The 13,180-nt window shown below is 42.0% G+C and overlaps 1 protein-coding gene across 7 annotated transcripts in view; it reads left to right on the top strand.

The window, feature by feature from the left end:
- Positions 1 to 8,969: 8,969 nt before the first annotated feature.
- RALGAPA1 (Ral GTPase activating protein catalytic subunit alpha 1) overlaps positions 8,970 to 13,180 on the top strand; it is a 133,857-nt gene continuing 129,646 nt past the window's right edge. For all 7 annotated transcript variants that reach the window (XM_061998463.1, XM_061998462.1, XM_061998461.1 and 4 more), the window contains exon 1: positions 8,970 to 9,318. In XM_061998463.1, the coding sequence (XP_061854447.1) occupies positions 9,213 to 9,318 (106 nt within the window). In that variant the 5' untranslated portion in view covers positions 8,970 to 9,212. The remainder of the gene's footprint in view (positions 9,319 to 13,180) is intronic.

The following is a 13,180-nucleotide window of genomic DNA, read 5'->3' as shown; positions in this document are numbered from 1 at the left end:
GTGGACATGAAAAGAGACTAAATGTATATGATACAATTTGCACAGGGCTGGGATAGGGGTTTTGGCTGTTGAGTATCAGTACTTTTTGTTTGCCAGATGATGTTAACTGTTCTCCAGAAGATGTACTGAATAGATGTATGCTGTCCCAACAGTCCCCTTGCCGTGAAAGACTGATTAGCTTCACTTCAAGACATGTTCATGCACAGGAAAGTCTGGCAGGGATCCTAAAAAGCGATGAAATACACAGTTGTGGCCTGTAGGTAAGCATAGGCAGTACCTTTGGAGTGAAGGTGAACTTGCTTGCAAGTAAATATAGGCTCACTTCTGATATCTGGGCCAGGGAAAGGGGCAGCAGAGAAACTGTGTCTCAGGGGTATGATATGCTGCTCCAATGAAGTCAAGGTTGTGTTTGCCTGGCAGTACAAATTTTCATATTGAGAGATTCAGATTTAGTCTCTCTCTCTGCAGTCTGGAAGGATATTATGCAGGTTAGACTAGGGAGCAGCTAATAACTTCTGAGCTTCCCTATGGACTTCTAAGGCAATAGCTGCCCACCTCACCCACAATAACTGTTGCTGTATGTTAGCCACTTGTTTTCTCTATATAGCCAAAGCAACTAATTTCACTGTGTCCTCACTAAAAGTGTTTTAGGTGTGCCACCTCTTCTCCAGGAACACAAAAACATTAGTCAGAACATCAAGTTCTTAACTGCACAAACATCTGTTTTTGTTGTCTCTGGCTTTGTGGCCAACTAAGGACTCAGCAGAACCTGGCATGCTTTCTCCACACCCGTGGCCATTTTTAATAACTATGACAGGAAATGCCTATGATTTCTAAAAACTGCAGCAGGCGCAGGAAGGAGCCCTTTCATACATCTGCAGCAGCAGGCAGCTGTACTAGCTGAAGGAATGTTACCCTCTCCTGCCTTCACTTTCCCCGAGCACTTTATTGGGCCTCTCCTCTGGGTCTCCCCTCCCACTCGCCCCCAGCAGCGCACAGCGACGCTAGGCGAAGAGGAAGGGGAGCTGCCGACGGAGTTCACCGCGCATGCTCCTCCCAGAAGCGGCGGGACTGCGGCGCCGACCTTGTTTAAGAAGTTGTTCTGAGGTTTTTCCGTTTAGGAACAATTTGGAGGACCCTAAAATCTGGCCGAGTGCCGGTTTTAAAGTTTAAAGAACTTACGGGGTGATTATCGAAGAACTGGTTTTTAAGCTGGTATTTATTTGAGCTAATGTGGCAAAAGCATTAGTAGCAATGTCTGATACTCAAATGGCTGAAAGGAGTTAAGAGGCCTGAAACGAGCTGGAGACATCCCCAAAGAAAACCAGTGAGTTTCACAAACTGGATCAGAAATTTATCTTAAGAGATCTGTAGAGATTTAGCAAAAAGCAATCAGAAATGTAAAAAGTCCAACAATCCTGAATTCAAGTATTGGATTTTGGACCAGCAACATAGACTAGAAATAAATGCTTGGGACTAAAAAATAAAACTACTGGAAACAGTTGCAGGGAAAGGAATGGCAGGAAATGAGGAAACCTTTGGCCTTACTGTAACTTCCTATCCAAACAGTTGGATCTATATCTAAGAAAGCTAAAAATAAGCTTCAAAGGGAAATCAATGTTCCCATGCCACGGTGGAAATTAGCAACCAGAATTGAGCCAATTTTTTTTTTTTTTTTTTTTAGTAATACACAATTTTACATGCTACTTCTATTCAGTTTGTAGCCAGGAGAAGCAGGATAACTGCTAAAGCCATACAAAACATTTACTGTCTTGAGGAGAAAAAAAAATCAACAAAGTACAGGTTGAAGTTAACCTGACTGTCCAAAGTGCTAGAAAAACTATGAGAAAAAGGTATTTCTAGGAACTATAAATGGTGGCACAGCCCTAGCGGGTGCTTTTCATTTGTTGCCAGAAATATAAAGTTAAATAATCAGATCCCGTGTAAGCCTTTAACGTATAAAGTGACAACACCTATCTTAATCAACTGTCTAGGGCCAGGTGTGTGCTAGAAGGAGAGGGGGGAAAGAAAATTCTGGGTGGCTTATTAGAGGACTTGCAAAGATTTGTATCTTACTGTGTGCCTCAGCTAGGAATCGAGTCAGCTGCTAGAGGACCAGTCCATAGATTGAACATTTTATGAATATAAGTGAAAGAAAGCATTAGGTGCCTACAAAGCTATGATTTTTTTTTCTGGATCATGACTTAAACCCTTCTTCAGAGTAAAATAGCAATTAAGAAGAAAGTAATTGTCACTACCCTCATCAACTCAGCTTTGCATTTAATGAGGAAGCGGGGATTAACAGCTGGTATGTGGTATTTTTGAACAATTGGAAAGAGACATAGTCAATTAACAGGGACAATTGGCAATAATGTAAAATTCAAAACTGGCAATTCTGTTGAAAGCAAGTACTGAAAAAAATTTGGACACAATAACTATCATTATAAATAAAATGCTGGCCAGCACAGACCTTGACAGATGGGAAAGAGTTTGGCAAAGAGAGGGTTGTTTGAAGATAGGAAAACGCAGGCATCAGCTTCTTAGGGCTTGATCTGGGCACTTTAGCAAATAATCTGAATCTGTCTATTGAATCACATCTGTGAAACACACAGAAAAGTGGAATCTGGCACCAGCGTGGTCGGTATTAGACCAGACATCTTCAAAAAAACTCCAAGGAATCAGCCCTGTGATTTTACACCTGGAGACAGTGGAGCGGAAACATGTATCATTCTAGAAACTGAAAAGCAGTTACTAGCTTTCTGATTATCAACCTAGTTGTCAGCTTTTGTTGTAGTGAGTAACTGCATAGTAACTGAATATTTCTTGACAAGAAGAAAATTGTAAAGAGAAAGACAAAGATAAATAATGGGAGTCAGTAGAATAAGATGTAGATGAAACCTTCAATGAGAAGCAGCGATGAAGGAGCTTTTACTGTGTTTAATCCAATATAGTGCATTACATCTTAAATATCTCCTCATTAGGAGTTTCACCCAGTTTGAAGATGTAGTTTATCTTGGACTGGTTATCACAGGTTTGATTGTGAGGCAAGGTCCTCAAAGGGGACAGGACATCAACATATTAGCCAGGTCTATCAGTATGCATTATTAACAATGACAGAAGAATCATGAGAGAAATATATCCAAAGATGAGGTTTAAGCAGTTCTTGGGACTCACCTGCATGATGGATTAAGAATGAAGTGGTAACACTGAGGTGTTTGTGAACTCTGGCAAATCAAATTATGGCACTTGAAAGAATTTTTATCCGGTATCAAAAAGAAATCATAGAATCACAGAGTCATAGAATGGAAGGGGTTGGAAAGGACCTTTAGAGATCATCTAGTCCAACCCCACTGCAGGAGCAGGTCAGCCTAGATCAGGTCACACAGGAACATATCCAGGTGGGTTTTGAAGACCTCCAAAGAAGCAGCCTCCACACCCTCCTTGGGCAGCCTGTGCCAGGGCTCCTTCAGCTTCAAAGTAAAATAGTTTCTTTCTTATGTTTAAGTGGAACTTTTTGTGTTCCAGCTTCCTTCTGTTACCCCTTGTCCTGTCACTAGCTACAACAGAAAAAAAGGGATGTCCAAACCTCCTGACATTCACCATTTAGAAACTTGTAAATATTAATGAGATGCCCCCTGCAGTCTCTTCTCTAGACTAACCAGCCCCAATTCCTGCAGCCTTTCCTCATATGAAAGACGTTCCAGTCCCCTGATCATCTTGGTGGCCCTGCACTGGACTCTCTCCAGCACTTCCCTGTCCCTCCTGGGCTGCGGAGCCCAGAACTGGACACAGGACTCCAGATGAGGCCTCACCAGGGCAGAGTAAAGGGGGAACCGAACCTCCCTCAACCTGCTGGCCACACTCTTCTTGATGCATCTGAGAATGCCACTGGCCTTCTTGGCCACAAGGGCACATTGCTGGCTCATAGTTAGCTTATTATCAACCAGGGCTCCCAGGTCTCTCTCTGCAGAGCTGCTCTCCAGCAGTTTGACCCCCAGCCTGTACTGGTGCATGGGGTGGTTCCTTCCCAGATGCAGGACTCTGCACTTGTCCTTGTTGAACCTCATGAGGTTCCTCTCTGCCCAACTCAGAATGCCAATGCTGAATGGCAGCACAGCCTTCTGGGGAATCAGCCATTACTATACGCTGATACACTGGATGCACTATCAAATTAAGTATGATTTTTCACCTTATATTTCAACATGCAATACTAGGAGATCAGTCACAAGAACACCAAAAAGACTGTTTTCCCTTCAGGACAAGGTCAGCAGGAAGTTTGAGTAGCAGTAACTGTGCAAACTACTAGCTATGTTTGGAGGCTACTGGATCATATTCCTCCCTCAATTTACATATTACTTAGGCAAAATATTCTGGTATATGATGCAAATTGTGTAAAGTAAGCTTAAAGCTACTAATCAAAATAACCTCAAAGAGAAATTACTTCTAACAGACTCTGGTCACACCTGCAGGTGAGATAATGAGAGAGATTGGGAGCAAAATTTTTCTTTTGATAAAAAAGGGAATAATCTGTGCCAAATTGCCTCTCCCCTGACAGAGGCTGACAGGCTCCAGAGTTTCTGCAGGGCTTTTTTCTTCTGGAAGTTCTTTTGTGGGTTTGTCAATGTTGCAAAACTGTTCCATAAGTCAGGGAAGAAAACAAAAACATCTCAATGTTTGAGACTGAGCACTTTTGGTTAAAAGAGAAGTTGTTCTAACTGCCACTGTATCAGTGTAATCACATTTCAAAACCTCTTTCATATCAGATATGGGTTCTAGTGCTTACATTAGAACTCAAACATTGTGAATTGGAGGTGACTTTGCACAGCAGAAGTCAAAATTCTCTGGCAGCACTGGACAGGAATTAGTAATGCTTACATCGGTTGAAAATAAGTTCCATGTGTATGAAAGTCTCTCATCATGATAGGCCATATATCCCTTCTGTTCTTTGAGAATGGCTTACGTAGTCCTAGTGTGTTAAGGAAACAAAACTTAGATAATGATTGTTGGGTTGGGTTTAGTTTTGTGGGTTGTTGGGCCTGGGCTATAATAAATGTTATGGAGTTAGATAGAAACAGAGAAAGTCAGCAGTTTGTCTTTGCTGAGTTCTGCAGCAGAAAAGAAAGGAATGCCTATGTGATAGCAAGCTTGAGCAAGGGGGAAACTGAAACTGCAGATTGTAACAGAAACAAGGTCAAAGCAAGAAGACAGGATAGAGCATTAAACTAAGCATTGTTAGACGACTGAATAGAGCATTCAATTTAGCATTGTATGATTGCATTCACCTGACTAACAAATTGCAACATATGTATAAAGTTAAGTAAATGTAAGGTAAGCAAAAACATAGTCTACTGTTAGAGAAAACTAACTGAGGGCCAAACAGATGGGGTGGTATTTTAGGCACAATAAGGTTGATGTTTCAAGTGCAATAAGGCTGGTGTTTTAACACAATGAGGTTGGTGTCTGAGTTGTTACAAAAATGAAACTTTGAGGCCTTATGCATAGCGCATGATCTTTAGTATTAACTAATTGTCATTAATTGTAGCACATATACAGCATTTGGAAAAGGTATATAAGTGATGATTATGTGACAATAAAACGGAGCTGATGCACATCACATTGGTGTCCGGTCACTCCCATCTCGCATAATGAAGAAAAACCCCTGCCTAATGAAGAACAACACCTGCAGTGGGTTGGCCTTTTTTTGTCCACTTGCACTCTTTCTGCTACTTTGGAAGCCATTGTCTAATTTATATTTAATTTTACATGACAGTACAAGTGTTGAAGATACCAAGTTTCTGCAGGTTTTGTGAAATAGTATCTGGAACAAAGAACTTCTATTAGTGTCCTACAGACGCAAATGCCTAACTTATCTTTTATCCTTCTCACCAACCTGTATACACGTTGCCTTGACTGCAGTTGGGCTTCTTGCTCATCTCAAATAAGTAGGGGAGGGCTAAGTGAAGGGAGGTTTATAGTTGTGGAGAGAGGTGACTCATGGCATTCAGTGGCTAGAGTAGAAATTCAGTGGAAATCTGGTTTCATTAATACTGTAGGTCATGGAAAAACATATTCAATATTGGTATCTTTGGTGTTTGGAAAGACTGCAGTGTTCTGACTTTATACCAAATGCTCACACTGCTTAACAAAGAAAAGCAAGAATTGGTTGTTCAGGAGAGTACAAGTCCATGAAGAGCTCTTTCCCTTAGAGAAGTGTATAGATTCAAGGTTTCATCTGTGAGATGAGGGGTTGTAGAAGTGAAATGGGAATTTGTGCTTGTTTTGCACAAGAACCAGATTTTGTCAAAGGAACAGCTAGCTTTTCTATTATTCTCATATTAGGAATATCTTACAGAATATGATGTTTGACTGCTTTGTTCTAAGTGGTCAACATCTCCAGGATTGATATGTTAGCATATGTTAGTTTAGTGCTAGAGTACTAAACTAACCGTTTAGAGTACTAAACAGAAGCGTTTTTGACTATTCAGACCTCAAATATCTAAGTTTGTGGGTCTTTTCCTCAAATTAAATAGTTGCCAATTAACAAAAATTTTGTTACTCAGGTTAGTTTCCAAATAGCAATACTGCAGCACAGGTAAAGACATATACCTAGAGGATTACAACATGCCATCCTAATGCCCAGGGTGCAATTTAGAGAGGCTTCTTTCTCAAAAGCAAGACGATACCCATAGGCAGGAAAGTGTGGAGGGTAGTATAGAAAAGTAGAAATAGGAGTACTTAATGAAAAGCTTCAAAGGATCAGCTCTTGAGCTAAATATGAAGAGAGGAGAAGCAGTGGAAATATTTTTAAAAAATCTTTTAAATGTATTGTTTTCTCTTGAATGACCATGTGGGCAAATGGATCTTCATTGAAATATAAGTATGCACTTCTGAGTGACCTGGCTTAAGATTCAAGCTGGCTACCTAAGAGAAGCGAAGTATTTAGTGAAATTCTGAGTGATTTGAACTCACTTTTAATCATGTACCTTAATGTGGTGTAACTATTACTAACGCAGGAGTCCCAGAAACTTGGACGAGTAGATGCAAGAATCCAAAACATACTCTATTTTGAAATGTGAAGTATTGAACTGGGCTAGAACTGAAGGGTTTGTGCTTTCTTTGATATGTCAAAAAAGTACGCCCTATGGGTTTTTTTAAGTACTTGGCAACAGCTGAATCCTGGATAAATTGTGAGAAGTTAGTTGATGGTATGTATGTGACCTAGTTGACCTATTCCTTTGAATGCCTTGTAGGGCCCTACAGAGATTTAAAAGATGAGGAGAAAAGTTCTGCAAGAACTTAATTGTCTGCAGTACTCCTTTAAAAGTTCAGTTTAACTTCCTTATGGGGGTCCCCTCACGGCTGGACAAAAATATTTGAAAAGTTCTTTCTTTAAAGTGGAAACATAAAGAATTTGTACAGTAGTAGCTGCCTGGAATGCAGCAGAACCTAACCCCTCCCTAACTAATCCTGCTGTTTTCTGACCTTGTCCTCTATGCATAATCAAAGGCATCGAAGTCACATGCTTCAGAGTCAAGGCTTTGCAAAATAACAGCTTTCGCTGTGCATAAAACATGCCCTTCCTGCCTAATGTGCTCTGTACAAGGAGGTTCTCTGTAAAAGCCATTATTATCCAGTAAACACCACTCCCTCTTGTCATTTAATATTTTGGTGATGTCTTAACTCTGATCATTACTTTTATGCTGTCTTGAATTAATGACTAAAAAAATCAGAAAAACAAGCAAATTCTCCAAAGAAAAGGTAGAGAAGCTGTCTCAATCCCACTGCCCCTATGCTTGTAACATTAACTGTTATTGGTCATGCATTTAAGTACTCAGGTGATATTATTTTATATCAAGTCTCAAATAGTTAAATATTACCAATATTTAAAACCTCCAGCTGTTACAATTACTCAGCTCAGGAAACTGGATTTCCTCAGTGTAAAACTCTAGCACCAAGGACTATTTAAAAACAGAGACACTGGAAATCATGAGTCTTAAGTGATATCAACAGATGTCTATTGAAAAGTCCAAGAATTCTCTGTTTCATAAATTTTGTGACTGTAAACCAACGTCAGGTCCTTGGGAGACATTTTGAGCTTTTTTAATACTACTTATTCACCCCTCAGGAGCAGAATTTCGGTGGCCACTTGTATTATTTCCTCAGCTGTTGTTGTGAGCCTCACTGGTGAGGATGTGTATGGGGCTGAGACAAACATGGTCTCCTGGGCCCGTTTCTGGCTTTGCTGTGGGAGCAGCGCAGGTGTGACCACCCTACGAGGCACAAAAGCAGTGAGGTTGGCCCAGACTGACATGCTGGACCCAGCCAGGCCTGTTGGCTTTGGCTTGATGCAGCTGAAGGTGTAGGCAGCAAAACTGGGAGGAAGCTACTACGCAGGAGCTTGGGATGAGGAGTTGCAGCACTTTGAGGACGGATGTGGAAAGAGGAACTACGAGACACATTAGTGCCTGTTGCACAACTGAGGCTTGAGTAAAGGTTTGGAGTCACTGCCGTGGTGAATGTGGTCCTTGCATAGATTTTATTGCCTTATTCCACATGGGGTTCTCTCCTTACTTCGCTACACCTTAGTGTTTGAGCATAGCCAGAAGTAGCTGCATGACAGGATAACTTTAAAAAGCTGATAGCAGTTTCCTGCCCTAGATGCTGTAGCGCAGAGGACCCTGCAGTGAGCCCCTAACTGTCGTGCCCCAATGCTTGCTCTCCATCTTCTGGTAAGGAAACCCTTGGAAGCCCCGGGCAGAGGCGGCTTCCCGCCGTACGGCGGTTCCCAGGCGGGTGAGCGGGCGGGCGGCCGCGGGAGGAGTCCCGTCCGCCAGCCGAGCCGAGCCGAGCCGAGCCGAGCCGAGCCGTGCCGTGCCGTGCCGCGCCGCGCCGCGGAGGTGCGCTGGGAAGCGCCGGCTCTGACGTCACGGCGCGGTTGCCATAGGGACGCCTGGGGTCGTACCTGACGGCTGTCGTGAAGCAGCGGGAGGAGAACGAGGGAAGAAGGAAGGGGGAGTCTAGGCCCGGCCCCCCCCCGGGCCCACGGGGAGTTGGCTCCGCGCCGCGCCCTTCTACTCCGCTCCCGCCGCATCGGAGTCGGAGGCAGGAGGAGGCGGCGTTGCCGCCGCTGGCTATGTAGGGGCCCAGGAGCGGGCCGATCGGGAGGCCGCTGTCCGCCTCTGGAGCGCGGCGCCGGGGCCGGGGCCGGCGGGATGTTCTCCAAGAAGCCGCACGGGGACGTGCGGAAATCCACGCAGAAGGTGCTGGACACTCGCAAGGACCCGCTTACTCGCCTTAAGCACCTGCGCGTCCTCATCGGTGAGGCGGCCGGGAGGGAGGGAGCGGGCTACAGCGCAAGGGCTGCGGGACCACTAGCCCCCACCCTTTGCATTGGGAAGACCGTCTGGGCTAAGAGGCAGGGGTTGGGCACGGGGCTCTGCTCAAGGGAGAGACTCCACCACGCCCAGCCTCACCTCGGCACGGCGGCCGGAGGGAGGGCCCTGCTCCTGGCATCGCGGGGCTGGTGCCGGCGAGGTTTCAGCTGTAGGTTGGGGGCCGCTGTACGCGGCGGCACTGCGGGGAATGCTTTTCTCATGCTGTTGTACTGAAACACGTACACTTCCACCGCGTGCGAAGGTGGAATTCGTGTGGCATCCGTGGATGGAAGCGAAAAGCTGATGTGCTTCCCCCCTTAATTATTCTCTAGAGCTATATACACGCTGCTAAGTCAGTAGGCTTAAATAGAAGTGGCTGGTGAGCGCTAATGTTGGACCTAATCCATTTCTCCTAAATGTTTACAGTAAAAAATTACGATTCTGTATGTTTTCAAGTTAAAACAATAAGTGCTTACTGGTGCAGATGAAGATGAGCATTCATACAGATAGTCTGGAAACACTTTATATTTGCTAGTTGCTCAAGGAGGGGAGCATAAGCGCTTAAGTACTGTGTGGTTCCATGTGACAGCTTTTTAACCTGGCAAGGAAATTAGAAGTTGTGTTTATATGGAATAAACGCTTAATGGAAGAATAATGGAAAAACCCCAGAATTGACTATTCTGAAGTATCTATTAGTTGCACGTGTTTGTAAAAATCTAAGTCATTGTCATCAAGCTGTCCTTGAAAAAAAAGTAGTTTGCTCCAAAGCATCTTTTGGGCTCTTAAATTCTGTAAAGGCATGTTTTCTTCTGAAGGTCTATCAATATATGAGCTGGGCTGGGTCAAGGGCAACTGCATTCTGTATTTAGCACAGAGCACCAAATGGATTATTTTGGATTCTGCCCACAGTCTTGGGGTATTTAAGTAGCTTGTCCATTTCTCCAAAGCTGGATTCTTTCCTTTCAGAGGAAAAAATGGTCCCTTTTTTTCTTTTGTGTTGATGTTTGAAGGAACACATGTTCCTGTATGGCAGCATCTGCTGCTGCATGACATTTTATGCAACATAATAATTACTTAGACTATTGAAATGGAGAACAATTGGGTAGCTAGCTATCCAGGACACTTCAGTATTCAGATATATTCTCGTCTCACTCAGATGTTACCATTCTTCTTAAGGAGCCAGATGTGGCTTGCTTTATGTTGATTTATATTTGTTTTTAGCAACTTCATCATTTGAAACTTAAGAGGAAAAGGCATTACAAAGAAATTAAGTACCTCTCTGAATTTATGTTTCCTGGCTAAAGTATGCTGAGTATTTCTAGTTTGCTTTAGTCTGTGAAACAATCTGTGTGATTTTTATCTGATATGTTCTAGATTCGATGTTGTTGTTTGTCTTTTATTTACAAGATTTTCCTTCAGTTTTGTTAATACTTGGGTGAATCCTGTGAGATTCAAGCCATGAACTCTACGTCAAGCAGACATTCTTATCTAATCTGAGGTTTCTGCTTACTGGCTGTAGGACAGACTAAATCTGCTGCTGCATGTTTCAGTGTGGTAGCTATTCCTCTTTTCCTCCTCACACATGCACATACCTCAGCCATTGAGGCTCAGTTCCCATAAATCCTTTCACTCAATTTAGGACAATACAGTGTAAGTAAGGAAAAGCATAGCACTACTCTTTAGCTGCTCTGTCTTGTATGCATCTACAAGATTTTGTCATTATGCAGATACTCTTAGATGGACAAGGTATAAAACCAAAATTTTTTCCAGGAGGAGGTAGGATATTTCTTTTTGTGTTCCTACTGTAGTGCAAAAGAAGTGTGTGTAGTAGATTATTTTAAATGTATCTTTTGCTACAATCACCTCTTTGCCTTATTTCTTAAATTCCTTTTCTCTGTAAACTGGCTTTCAAAGCATAAGCTCTAGTGCTATTTCTTCTCCAGTTGTTTCTTTGACTAGTCTGCAGGGCTAGGTTAAAAAAGTAATGTGCCCATGTAAGATAGACTTCCACTTAAGGTGGCTTCACATGCAGGCACCATCCTGCAGCTTGAGCAGTGTAGTCCTGCATTTTCCTGTTTATCTTTTTTCTTCAGTGACAACTCCCCGAGCATAATAATGGGCGGGTTTCCATGTGCTTGTGGGAGCCGAGCTAGTTATTGCTAACAGACTATCTGAGGGGAGAAAGGAGGCAATCTCAGTTCAACTCTGTTCAGCATCTCAATGAATGCAAAATTATTTGTCTTGTTTATTACTTTTGACCCCTGTTAAAACCCCTGTGTTGGAGACTAAAATACTGTCCAGAAGCAAATTCTCTACTCTTTCACATCCAGGAGAAGAGGAGAATTTTCTCTTCAACTTAAAATCCTTTCAGTAAGCTGAGGTGTATTGGACTGGAGTTACGGTTTTCTGCTGTACTTTCCAGTCCTTGGTTCAGCAGTGATAAACTGAAGCATGGCCTTGAATTCATGGTTAAAACTTAAGGGGAGGAAAGGGAGTACTAGTTTATATTGTCTCTGTTTGATCAAGGCATCCAAAGCAGTAATTCTACAGTAAGCTAAAATAACAGAATAGTCATGAAGAGAGGCAGAGTGCTTGTGAATGATAGACTTCTGGTTGTCTGTTAGCCAAAGAGGAGAAATCTAAACCATTTCATTATGGCGAAAGATTGACAGTTTGATCCTGCAAGGCAATGGTGCAATTCAGGCATCATCTAAAAATATTTAAGATAGTATAATGTGGTTGTTAGTAAAGGTCAGAAGGGACTGAATCACTTCAGAAACCTAATACGAAGCTAAGCAAATGGATATCACAAAGGAAAGTGATGGTTGTTTTTAACAAATTAAGAGTAGCATACTTTAGTTGGAACTATTTAAATACCTTTTACAAGATAACTTGGAATGCAGTGAATTGTATCATTTCAGGAAAAAGTATCTTGTCATTGGTGACAACTTGGTTTAAGTTTAATAGAAAATGCAAATTAGTTTGACTGCATAAGGAATATAGAGAGTTTTGTGTCTTTGTAAAACAGTGGTGTACCTTACACCAAATATCACTGAAGTTTTCGTAGTCTTATTGCCATAGTCAGCGTATAGAAGATTTAGTGACAGGAATGACTTGGATGAGAGTAAAGCTATGTTGTGAAAAGCCATTGAAAGCTTTGGAATCCTTTTCTGTACGGGCAGACAGTGAAAAATATGTAACATATATTAAAAAAAAATTAGGAAATAAAGTCTACTAAGGCCTATAAAATTTGAAGTAACAGTAAAAGATTTTTGGCTCAGGGAAGCTCTGGAGTTCTAGACTGTCAGTTACAATAGAAATGCCTTGTTTCTGTTTTATTGCTGAAACTGTTTTGTAGAGAACTGCTTTTTGCCACTTCTCTCTAGTGTCCTCTCTCTGGCAGGTTCTCTGCTCTGCCTCAGTATACCACTGTTCAGCCTTTTTCATAGTTCAAGAACTAATTAAAATTCAGTTCAATTCATGTGACTAATTCAGAATTAATTAAATAATTTGTTAAAGTAAATAATTATACCTGACCATTTATGCATGTCATGTAAGTTTTTTCGATTTTGTTTTTTATAGAGGTTAAAGCCTTTAGGAGACCTCCAAGTAGTAATAAATAATATTGCTAACAAAAATTGTCTCCTGGGACATAGCAATCTGTAAGTGAAGGTAATATGCATTTCACTGATTTCCTCCAATGGTATTTTTCTTGAAAGAGCTGGAACTATCTGTTTTAAGAGGTTTGATCCTTTTGAGTTGTATTTGGGGATTTGGTTTTGTTTGGGGTTTTTCTTGTGGGTTTT

The sequence above is a fragment of the Colius striatus genome, chromosome 6 (genome assembly GCF_028858725.1).
Source record: "Colius striatus isolate bColStr4 chromosome 6, bColStr4.1.hap1, whole genome shotgun sequence".
In the NCBI taxonomy this organism is placed as follows: domain Eukaryota; kingdom Metazoa; phylum Chordata; class Aves; order Coliiformes; family Coliidae; genus Colius; species Colius striatus.
This window is presented reverse-complemented; position numbering and strand designations above follow the sequence as displayed.